The sequence below is a fragment of the Silurus meridionalis genome, chromosome 9 (genome assembly GCF_014805685.1).
Source record: "Silurus meridionalis isolate SWU-2019-XX chromosome 9, ASM1480568v1, whole genome shotgun sequence".
Classification (NCBI taxonomy): domain Eukaryota; kingdom Metazoa; phylum Chordata; class Actinopteri; order Siluriformes; family Siluridae; genus Silurus; species Silurus meridionalis.
This window is the reverse complement of record NC_060892.1, coordinates 26,101,545-26,113,680: the sequence shown is the minus strand read 5'-3', so window position 1 is coordinate 26,113,680 and position 12,136 is coordinate 26,101,545. Positions and strand designations below refer to the sequence as shown.

The window sequence follows — 12,136 nt, the reverse complement described above, 5'->3', positions numbered from 1 at the left end:
ACTACAGACAGTCTTTTTGTCTCTTTTTTTCTCTCTATATTATTTTTTTAAAAAGTAAAAATTAAATGAATAAACAAAAAAGAAAATACAAAGAAAATGTGTGTGTGTGTGTGTGTGTGTGTGTCTTATTACTATAATGTATTGAGACAAATTTATCATGTTTGTAATAGAATCACGTGAACACTGGGGAAGGGTTGTAGGGTTGCGATCAAATTAAATCTCTCTCACGCTTTCTCAAGGTTCAAAATAGAAGCATATTTACTGCCATGTTAAAGGCTTTACATTACTAAAGCAGCTGAAACACTAAACTACAGACATGAACATTTACCCACCATCTACAATCCACAATTTAAAAAGTATAATTAACTAAAAGAAGTGGGAAAAATCCACAGTGATTTGTTTTATCACCAAAAAGTTTAAATTTCTGAGTTTATTTATAATTTTGTACTTGTGCAGTTGGTGTTCCTGTTCCACGAGTTACTCCATTGTTTTGAAAGAACATACAGCCAGGTTTGAGCTTGCTGAGGTTTTCTCCCGCTAGGTGTGGGAGTTTCTTCTTGTTCAGCATAAGATTGAAGTCTTTTCCATGGGTTGTAAAATTGGGAGAAACATTTCCCTGATTTATTTATTATTATAACATGTTTAAAAAAGAAACTCCAGTTCGTGTTGGGTGAAGGTTGTTTCTGTCGCCTGTGTCTACAGATAGTCAGGTCTGTCTGTCTGGCCGTCTCTATGCGAGGTTGTGTTTTCTACATGGTCAGCAGATGATTCAGGAATTTCAATTCTTCAGGATTTTTCACTGAGCTCTGCTAATTTATAGTCTCGGTTTGGGGACAGATAGCATTCAAATGTGTTGAGCTGTTGCTTCTGCTGCCCAGTGTTTAAAATATTTATCTTTGTGTGTCTTAAACCTTTTATTTTTTGTCTGGCTGGACATGGTTTGGGTTGTAAGACCAGCTGACTACAAAGGCCTTTCTCTGGTATCAGCTCTTGGTGTTTTATGGCTGTGTGATAAACAGTCTCAGTCTCTCTATCACAGGATTTTAGTTGAAATGTAATAGATTTTTATTATTATTATTATTTATGGATACAAACCTAATCAGACTAAATCTGTTCTGCAGGCATGAGCTGAAGTTTCCCACGTTACAGCATTAACACTACATCAGAAATAAATTAAACACTGATTAAAAGTTGTCACTCTATAAACTGCTGTTTGTTTGTGAAGTGTTTATTGCTTTATTAAATCTTACATACATTCTTTCGATTATCAAAACTATAATTCTAAACTCATTTGTTTCTGGGTTTTCTTGGTTTTTTAACGGCGGTTGGCACCAGCGTAAATGTGTGCATTACCGCCCCCTTGTGGTCCGGGGTGTGGAACAGAGTTTTATATTCTGTTTATCTTTAATAAAGTCAAAGATTATACTATTTATTTCACTTGACCATTTTATTACTTCTTTAAAATGAACTTATTAAATTCAATTTCTTCTTATTTCTCCTATCATTTTTCTTCTTTCTTGTTCGTACCTTCTACATTAAAGAAATACATGAAGTATTGTTTCTTCAACATGACACTAAACCCACGAAACCCATTTCCTATTATTTTAAGTGTGGCGTTTAACTTTGAGTGCCCTAACAATATTCTGTTATAGATGGTCTCTTCTTTCCTTGATTAACCGATATACTTTATATTTTGATTTACTTTGTTTTTTAGACTGTAAGAAATATAACATTTTCCTTATTAAACTACTTAATGTGCCATTCCTCGATCACTTTACTCCAGAGTCAGACCTTAATCTCTGCTTAACTTAATGGAACTTGTATCTCTATTGTTTCTTTCTGTACAGCTTGTTTTGCTGAATTATCCACTTCTTCATTTCCCTTTATTCCTATGTGTGCTGGAACCCATATAAAGCTGATTGCTGTATCATTTTGGACAATTCTTGAATGTATTTTAGGATACTAAAGAGAATATCTTGATGACTAGATTTTAAAGATCTCAAACACTTTAAGACTGAAACTGAGTCAGAACAAATGAAAACATTCTCATGTTTGTGTTCCTCTGCAACGCCAAGAGCACTGCCATCAATTCTACAGTATAAATGGCGAGATGATTTGAAGTTCGCTTTAGTCCACTGGTCGATTGTGTACCACTGTCTTGGACTAAAAAAGCAGCACTAGTTGTTTGACGTTCTTGACCCAGTAATTAATCATTAATTGTTTCCTTCTAAATTCTAGTGGCATGACCAGCTGCTGTTTCCTGACAATTGTTTTGGTCGATGCTGCTCTCAGTTTGTGTTGTAGTATCTAAAGCGACCAGCAGATGGCACCAGAAGACAATTATTATATTACAAAACACATGAATAACATGTGCAGCGGGTTTTAACACGATTATTCACAATATTGTTTTGATCCAATGTGCATTTTATTCCCAATTCAGTTAATTACATTCACCACAATTAATATCTTGTGAAGCCTCTTCTGAACTGGAGAGCAGCACCAAGAGATCATTAACCATCATTACCCATCATAATTTTCCAGGTGTTTAGCAGAATTCATGGCTGGTCTTCACATCAGTGATCGAGTGGCTATGAATGTTTTTCATCCTTAAAAATGACATGCAAAAGTTAATTGCCAAAAAAGAGTGTGTGATCATTCCAAACAGCATGTTGTCATGGAGACGGCATTTAGCAGTTGATTTTGAAACTTGACAACGTTGAAAATAATCATTTGTTGCTTCAATATTTTGTACTTATGCATAATTTTTCCAACAAATCTTCAACTTCACATTTTTAATCATGGACCTGGTTTATTGTGCATCAAATCCTTAGTATATTTTTTTCATTTTACATCTCTTTATTTTTTACCAAGTTGATAATCTTAAGGCCTGTTCTTCAGCATGGTCATGGGTGACATTAAATGCATAGAAACCTGTATGGATTTATTTATAGTTCAGGGAAACAGGAAATCATTATTCTGTGAAGGAAGGAAGAACAATGGAATAGAATAGCCTTTATTTATCACATATACATTACAGCACAGTGAAATTATTTTCTTCGTATATCTGAGCTAGTTTGAAACCTGGGGTCAGAGCGCAGGGTCAGCCATGATACAGCGTCCCTGGAGCACAGAGGGTTAAGGGCCTTGCTCAAGGGCCCAAGAGTGGCGAATTGGCAATACCAGGGCTTGAATTCCCAACCTTCCAATTATAAACCCAGTGTGTTAACCACTGAGCTCCCACAATGGATGGATGAATGGATGGATGGATGGATGGATGGATGGATGGATGGATGGATGGATGGATGGATGGATGAAAGGAAGAAAGGAAGGAGAGGAGAGAGAGAGAGAGAGAGAGAGAGAGAGAGAGAGAGAACTAAACTAAGTTTCAGCAAAATACAAACTCAGCTATTAACTGCTTCTTTGTACTTACAGTAAGAAACTATTAGTACTGAAACTATTCAATCTACAGTATAAACAATACTGTAAAGATAAAGATCAATTAATAAAAGTCACACTTGAGTGAAAAGGCTCATGTTACAGATTGAATGAGATTCAGAAGGTTATATAACAAGGAATATCAGAACAAGTTCTTGTAAATGACCTGTTTTTATTTATTTAATGTTTTAATAAAAAAATATATTTATATTTATTATATATAAATATAAGCCTTGACCAATCAGATTTGAGAATTCGACAGCACAATGGTGTAGAGTCAGTAAACAGTAAACACGTGATTCTTATATTTATTTTTTCCTTCAATTGAAACTCGAGTTAAACCACTACAGTTGATTCTGATCTGATCTGTGGTGAGATTCGGGATATAGTGATTTAATTGAGTCACTTTCAGTTGTCTGAGGTGTATATTTAAGTTATTGTGTAGTTAATTCTCTTTTTTTTTCCCCATTCAGATGTTAATCTAATGCACTTAATGTTTTTGCCTTTGAAGTCGAGCTGTTTTACTCACAGACTGAACAGTAAACACTAGCTTTTACCACAACCGGGTGTTCAAGTGAGTAATCACCACCAACTGAAGTTTAATGCTGAGAAGTCTTCAGAACATTTCTCAGAACCTGGTTATTTCCACAAGCTAGATGACAGAGGAAAAGAAACAACAACTACTGTGGAGAAGATGTGTGGAGACATCAAAAAAAAAACAGTACTCGGTTCATCAGTACACGATTTTCACCATTCCAGAAAAGTTGTGTATTTTCCAGATATTAATTTTGAGATATAGACCTTTTCTGGATGATGTCTGAATCCAAGGCAAATTACAAGTGAGACCGGGTTCCACAAAACTACAAATGAAGTGGCATCATTGTAATAAACATAAACACACACACACACACACACACACACACACACACACACACACACACACACACACACATGCACACAGTATATATTTGTGCATTGTTTTCCATTGGTGTCAGAAGACACGAACATTTCGACAGATTCTGTAGCGTGGAAAAGAGTTCAATTCATTCTCCTATTGCGTATCACATGGTGATGTTCTTACCGGCGACAGATCAATATTGCAGTAATGCTCCCAGAATTCACTGTGTAATAATTGCACTGATGTCCCTTCATGGTCCAAACTTCTATTCTCAGATAAACAGGGCGTTTGTATACGAAGGTGTGTTGACCTCGCAGCTTTCTGTCTGCGCTCTGTCTGTGATTTCCAGAGTCTCGGGAAAGCGAAGTAATTGCCCTTTATAATTAGGATTCGGAAAGAAACTTGGTTTGTCATTAGAGATAAAGGCTTTTAAATGGCTTCCATCTTCATCATCATCAACACAATCCTCTTCGTCTTCATTCTCCTCGTCTTTATCAGGACTGTCCTCTTGTAGTGAAGTGACGTGTTTCTGTTTCAGAGAGCAGCCGAGTTTAACCTGATCATCACGGTACAAGAGAATGACGTTGTCCACCTCCTCTGTCATGATTTTCATGTTCTACAACGATAAACCAGTTAGCTCAATTATCTTTACACTCACACACACACACACACACACACACACACACACACACACACACACACACACACACACACACATATACACGAAGTTCTGAACTTTAAGTTTAGTGTGACTATATTCATGCTGCTCTGTGCAACTCTGCACTCTGTTGCAAATAAATAATTGTGAGTTTTTCCCCTCCTGACTCAACCACGGCTCTGTAAAAAGTAGGTCAAACGATAACACTGAAAACAGAACATCACTGGCTTTCAAGTTGAAAGTTTAAATATCAGCCTAAACACTGCTAACTAGATGATTAGAGCTTCACACCTGTTTGTCCATCTGAGGCATAGCTGCTGTCGAGATCACGGGACTCGGGATTATTGGGAACAGCTTGGTCCTCAGCCTGGATATTGTAGATCAGATCAGTGTAAATCATGGAAATCATCGTGTGAACCTGATTTAATAAATTAGATTTGCACTGACCTTCTGATAGCAAACGACAATGCGACTGAACACACCAGCACGACTCCACACACAATTAAGATGATCATTATCTCCATCCTCATCCCCGGGAGCAAATCATCCCCAGGTGTAGTTTCTATATCACACAGATCAGAGTTATAATTCAGTGTGACAATTGGGGTGATGGTGAAAGATGATAAGAACATTTTTTTAAAAAAGGAGGAAAAGAATATTGGGGTATATTTGATAAAAAATAAAATATTGTATGTGTTCGATCATTGCAGTGTCATGTGACTTAATATTATCCTCTCCAATATATATATCATATCTTTTGAATACGAGGTGATATCAAAGTTTCTAAACTCACTCTGCTAACAAGAAAGTAATTTATTTATCTACGTTTGCACACTATCACCTTAAAAATAGTTCTCTTGTACAGTAATACAGGGCTCCAGCATTCTTCTGGAACGTGTCCTGGAAGTCTTCTTTTCGAGTGTCATGCACCTTCTCGATTCGCGCTGGATCTCTACAATGGTGTCAAAGTGGCGAGCTGGATCTTTTTATCTTTTTGGAAGAGGTTGAAGTCCCTCCGGAGCGAAATCTGGTGAGTCGGGTTGATGCGGAACAGTTGCACAGAGATGTACACAGGAAAATGACTGGCCACACTTGACTTATGAAAGTCGGTGCTCCCTGTGACTGTGCATGCAGCCTTGTGCTGCCATCTGTTGGTGTGTTAAAGAACTAGTCTTGAAACTTTTTGATACCACCTCATATATACCTCTGAAATATATAAAAATATGAGAATGTACTCAAATATGATATAATGAAAGGTTGTGCAGTTTTGCATTATATATATGTGTGTGTGTGTGTGTGTGTGTGTGTGTGTGTGTGTGTGTGTGTCTGCTTTACAATACTATTGTATGCAAATGCATAATAATTAAGAGAACATCATGCACACCGATGTCAGATGAAGAGTTGCTGAGCGTGAAGAAAGTCCTGGTGGAATTGGGACCTACTCCGATTTTAGTTTTCCCAGCAATATTGAGTGTATAAGAGGAAGCTGGTTCAAGGTTCCTTAGGAGGAAATTGGTTTCGTTTGCTGGAACCTGATGGTGACCTAAAAGAAAGGATGTAGATACAAGAAGTGGGAAAATTGTCAAAATGCTAAGACTCTGCTTATGACTCTTATCAGTAGTAGCAGTAATTCTAGTACTGATAGTAGAAGTTCATGTATCAGTATGCCAGGACGTTGTTGTACTTTGAGTGGTTTGTGGTTTCAGGTAAGCTGCTTATGCAACAGATTATAGTAAATACCACACACACACACACACACACACACACACACACACACACACACACATGGATGGACTCAGGTACTGATGTAGGTGAGAGGGTGAGGAGGCCTCGGGTGGAGTCAGCGTTCACATTCATACAAATAGTATTGGAGCTCTATAGCAAAAGCTTTTCCATTTCAACCCGTGTACAGCAGATCTTCATGGAGCTGGCTTTGTGCACAGAGCATTGTCATGCTGGAACAGGTTTGAGTGTTCATGCGAAGGGAAAATATGTGTGTCTCCAACAGTTCGGGGAAGAAACACGTAAACAGTCTGGAGTCCCGATATTGTTTGGCCACACTGTAATTTGTTCATGTAAAAGACACAATCTAATGAAAACCCTGTTAGTTTGCACATTTTGGTGTTCTCAGGTTTGCATGCGTGAGCACCTGTAAGTGTTTGTCCTTCTTTTGAAACCCATAGTAAGTAATACATCAGAAACCCGTGCTGGTCCTGCACTGGAATGGGACTCCACCACAGCACAGCTGAATCATAACTGATATTCACAACAGTCACATTTTTCGGCGGTGAACTCGGTGCTGCAGAAAAAAAGAAATCCTTATTAATATTTGATTCCCAACATCCTCTTCTCAGACTGACACCAACGTGATCCCACTTACCACCTTCTGTTGAATAAACAGGACACGCCCTGATGGTGTGCTGCTGCTGTTTTCGTCTATCGTGAAGAAAGTAGTAATAACGCACATATTCCTGCATACCTAAAACCAGAGAGATCGGGTTGCGATGCGTTATTGCAGACATGTGACGTGGGACCTTTTTAGTCATATATTTTCCATCCTAACCTTGTTTAATGTCTTCAAGTGTATTTTTCCTTGAGATGCTTACATGTGATGTCCGGTTCTCACCGTCGGCGAGCTGATACCACTCCCAGCAGTAGTGTTTCGGTAGTGAATAGGAATCATTGTGGCAGTCTTCAGGAGACACAACCAGATACGCAAGTGAGAGACAACATCTGTGTGTTTGTGTGGTCAATACAAAGCAGGTTTCTTTTCTCCTGGAGACCAGTTACAGACTTACATTTGAGATGTTCAACAGGTGGGATGATGATCTCCTGAGACGGCGAGCTGCTGACGTCGTTTATAGCCACAACAGTCACCCTGGCTTCAGAATCAGTAGCTACGAATTTATAAGTGTTGCTTCTAATTCTTTGCCTTTTCGTCTTTTTGCAAGGCAGTATCAGAGTCAGGTTGTATGAGACGCCTCCAAAAGAGGCTTCAGTAGGTGGTTTCTGTACAAACAAATAAAAAAACACATATGTGCTATATTTTGCATTAAAGTTTTTTTTTTTGCAATCTTTATAAAATCATAGGGAGAAGAGGTGGAGAAGGTGGAGGAGTTCAGGTACCTGGGGTCAACAGTGTAAAGTAATGGAGAGTGTGTTAGAGAAGTGAAGAAAAGAGTGCAGGCAGGGTGGAGTGGGTGGAGAAGAGTGATAGCAGGAGTGATTTGTGATAGAAGAGTATCTGTGAGAGTGAAAGGGAAAGTTTATAGGACTGTGGTGAGACCTGAGATGTTGTATGGATTAGAGACAGTGGCATTGAGTAAAAGACAGGAGGTGGAGCTGGAGGTAGCAGAGCTGAAGATGTTGAGATGTTCATTGGGAGTGACGACGATGGACAGGATTAGAAATGAGTTTATTAGATGGACAGCGCATGTAGGACATTTTGGAGACAAGGTGAGGGAGGTGAGATTGAGATGGTTTGGACATGTGCAGAGGAGAGACATGGGGTATATCAGTAGGAGAATGCTGAGGATGGAGACACCAGGAAAGAGGAAAGAGGAAGATCAAGGAGGAGGTTTATGGATGTGGTGAGGGAAGACATGCAGGTAGTTGGTCTAAAAGAGGCAGATATAGAGGACGGGGGGTATGGAGAAGGATGATCCACTGTGAAGACCCCTAATTAAAGAAGCCGAAAGAAGAAGAAGAAGCAGGTTAGACACTTACATTCCATTTGAGTCTGATTTCCCGTTTTCCTCTGTGTGTTTCTTCTATCCAGTGGACAACAGGCTGCTGAATTTCTAAAAAACAGACAGAGACGTTTGTATGTTTTTACAGCAACCAATCAAATGCCTGAGATTTAAACAGCGCCTTCACACAAGTTAACGTGGCATTAAATAAAATGTTCTTAAGTATATTGCTCACAAGATGCTAAGATATTGATTTGAGTCATGTGTTCGTCTTTTCTCACTTTGACTCCTGCAATGGTTTGTAAAATATGCAACTGACAGGTTCCAGTTTGTAAAAGCAAAACACAAAAAATAACACATTTGTCTGAAAGTCAACAGAAAATATATTCGATCTAACATGCAGGGGCAACATGATTCCTGCCCCAACGAGCCGTCAGTATGCATTCATATATACATACAATATGCATTGGGTACACATATATGATCTCTGAATATCATAATGATATTAGCAAACACACTGCCTTTTAAACCAAACTACATTTAATTCTCTTAATGAAATGTAGATTTAAAAGAAATGTGCTTGGTTGTGAAAAGTTAGTAGTTATTGCTGAGTCTGCCAATTATGGTGTTTAATTATGTTGCTACACAGTAGCCTAAAAAATAGAATTTTTTATTAATTAATTAATTATTATTATTATTACCAGTGGGAATGTTTGAGATGTGACTCCAGTCACTCCAGAGAAGACTTTGCTTGGCCCTGCGTCGGATTTGGACCTGGTACCTTGTGTGCTCCTGCAGCTGCATTGTGTATGAAATCCAATCATCTGTAATGTGTGAAAACATTTTAATAGCCTTAAAAGTTGCTCCAAAAACTCTAAACTTTACTTGCTCCAGCTTAGGACGTTAGTGTTATTTTAATTTTAAATCTGTAGCACGGCGCATTTGTTACTTTCAGCCTTCCTGCTGTTGGTGTTTGGGTGGTTTGCTATATTCAATACAATTACAGCGCAATGTAAAGCTGTTAAAGTGTTTTTCCTTGATTACATTCGAAAATTCGTTATGGTTTATATATATACTGTATTTTGCGTATGTACAGTGTCATTTGCGTTCTCTTCTAACTGCAATAAAGAAACTCCGGTTAGTGGAGGAGCCTTTACCACTTTACCCATAACTCAGAATGAGTCACTTTAGGTTAATATGAAAAGACTCCAATGATAAAATTCTCCCAAAATCAGGGTACAGTATCATCTACACCAGAGGTGCCCAAACTTTTTCCTATAAAAGGCCAAAAATTTGACATTTTTCTTTGTAAATTTGCCACGACCTCAATTTCGCCATAATGAACTGTTCGTCAAAGCCGTAATTGCATCTTGAAGTACGTATTTAAATCCAATAAAAAAGTCTGGTTAATTTACATCATCTATATTTAATTTTAATGTAAATGTTTTCAGTTTTACTAAATTAGAAATTGAGATCGCTGAAATTAAAGATCACCCAGGGCGACCTCCGCCCACAGGTTTACCCAGTTTGGGCATGTCTGATCCAGACCATCATTAAAATTCTGATTTGTTTAAAACAACCTTCCCAAAGCCAATCCAATGCATTTATTCTCATTTAAACGAAGTGTGTTTATAAAATAATAAGACAGGAAACAAACCATTACTTTTGCCGTCCTCAGTTTCAAAGGTTTCCTGAAAATGAAAAATATATATTAAAACTACTACACCCTGTATAATATAAAACACAACGGGGGGAAAAAGGCAGAAATGTATTACGTTTTGCCATGCACCATTAAACGTCTTCCATCTGATCTCATGCACGGCACCTTTGTGGTCGTTCACTCTTGGCCAGCGTAATATGAGCTTTTCAGCTGACCTCGTCTTTTTCTGTACATTGGGTGGACTGTATTTAACTGTTGACAAAGTAAATGAAGTTTTTAGAAATATTAGGCATTCATTTGGCAAATTCTCTCGTCTAAAATAGTACAAATGTTCTATAAGTGTCCGATACTCGACCACAAACAAGTGCGAAAAGAAAGGTAGAAAGAACAAAGAGTCACGCCTGAACGACGCCTGCATGAGCGAGACAGGAAGTGCTACTGCTCAGGAGTGGTCTGAAAAACTGCATGCATTGAACATGCAATTTCACACCCTGGTGTAGGCCATAATACCATATTGAGCCTATTTTTTAAAAATTTAGTTGATAACTGGTTCCTACCTGAATTATCCAGGAGCACAGAGATGTTTGAGGAGCTGCACGTCACGTCAAACACTTGCCTGAGCACCCATATGTCCAAAAGGCGTGTAGTAATTAGATATTCTACAGGAATTAATACAGACAACTTTTTGCCAGCTTTGAACTGGTTAGCGTATGAGGATTCATTCAGAGATGAAGTCCTGGAGAGAAACAGTTGTGATTCAGCTTGTTTAATAAAATGCTGGTACATTCTTTTCACAATCTTAGACCAGAAATACAGTATAAATAGCATCTAAACAATCATTTTTACAGAAAGATATTCACATGTTGGCATCCCCGGTTAATGCAAAATCCAATGAAATATATAATAAACATACTTCATAAAAATGGTGTAATCAGCATCTGGAGAAGGATCTCGGTCCTCCCATTCACACAAGAAATCATCATCGGGCTGAGTGGTGTTTTTATAACACTGTGGACTCGAGACACTGCATGTCGCACCTGGAACCACATCAGGATCAAGAGCATGTGGTCAAGTTCGGCTTTTTTTTCTACCGCATTTGTAGATACCGTGCAAAATGTGTTTATTCAAATAGAAATTCAGACCTTGAAGATGAATTCAGTTCAGAATGAAATAAAACACTATAGTCACCTGGTGCACTAAATGATGAGATTTTTTTAATCCAGTGAAAATCCAGTGAATTCTCCAATATTCTCTGGAGCTATAATTATTTTATATCTAATGATTTGATATTTATGAATCGGGCTTCCATGTCATTGATTAAATCCACCGAATGTATGGTTAACCTCTGTCTTGGCTGTGCAGAGCACATCTGTAACATCTGTGTTTTGTGGTTGTTGATCGAGTATGATAAGTACTATATCAAGATATCACCAAACCTACCTTGGTCAACAAACAGAGCAAAAACAAGCACTAAAAGTCCTCCAGTCTTCATGATGTCCAGTTTGTAGCCTGGTCCTGATCTTAAAAGACCTCATAAAACATCTGGAATAGTCCGGTGCATGACTCTTCCTTCCATATTTAGCAGAGTCCTGAGGTTCAGTTCTGTCTTAAAGAGATGTCATCTATCGTTTTGTCTCAAACTGAAACCGTAACTCATGTCAGCATCTTAATACTTTTTGTCGAGCAGCGCCAGCTAAGCTGCATCACCACAAACCACACACTGTCTATGGGAGGGGACTTCTGTGATGGCTCTGAAGAGACAAGTTGCTTTCAGGTCTCACACGTAAAAAACAAAA

The 12,136-nt window shown here is 38.2% G+C and overlaps 1 protein-coding gene across 1 annotated transcript; it reads right to left on the bottom strand.

The window, feature by feature from the left end:
- Positions 1-2,997: 2,997 nt before the first annotated feature.
- il12rb1 (interleukin 12 receptor subunit beta 1) lies at positions 2,998-11,994 on the bottom strand. Its single transcript, XM_046856870.1, has 15 exons — positions 11,781-11,994; positions 11,254-11,377; positions 10,898-11,076; positions 10,456-10,592; positions 10,338-10,371; positions 9,382-9,504; positions 8,718-8,791; positions 7,790-8,000; positions 7,555-7,683; positions 7,372-7,470; positions 7,141-7,290; positions 6,376-6,534; positions 5,439-5,553; positions 5,283-5,358; positions 2,998-4,949 (listed from the first exon to the last, which is right to left on the bottom strand). The coding sequence occupies exons 1-15, from the start codon at positions 11,830-11,832 to the stop codon at positions 4,605-4,607; spliced, it is 2,007 nt and encodes a 668-aa protein (XP_046712826.1). The 5' UTR covers positions 11,833-11,994; the 3' UTR covers positions 2,998-4,604.
- Positions 11,995-12,136: the final 142 nt, after the last annotated feature.

Bases quoted from the DNA above. Each gene is read 5' to 3' on its own strand.
- il12rb1 (XM_046856870.1), bottom strand. From the start codon at position 11,832: ATGAAGACTGGAGGACTTTTAGTGCTTGTTTTTGCTCTGTTTGTTGAC. The intron at 7,684-7,789 runs GTAAGTCTGTAA...TGTCTCCTGAAG, and splicing joins ACCTGTTGAACATCTCAAAT to ACTGCCACAATGATTCCTAT. The intron at 5,359-5,438 runs GTCAGTGCAAAT...TACAATATCCAG, and splicing joins TTGTCGTTTGCTATCAGAAG to GCTGAGGACCAAGCTGTTCC.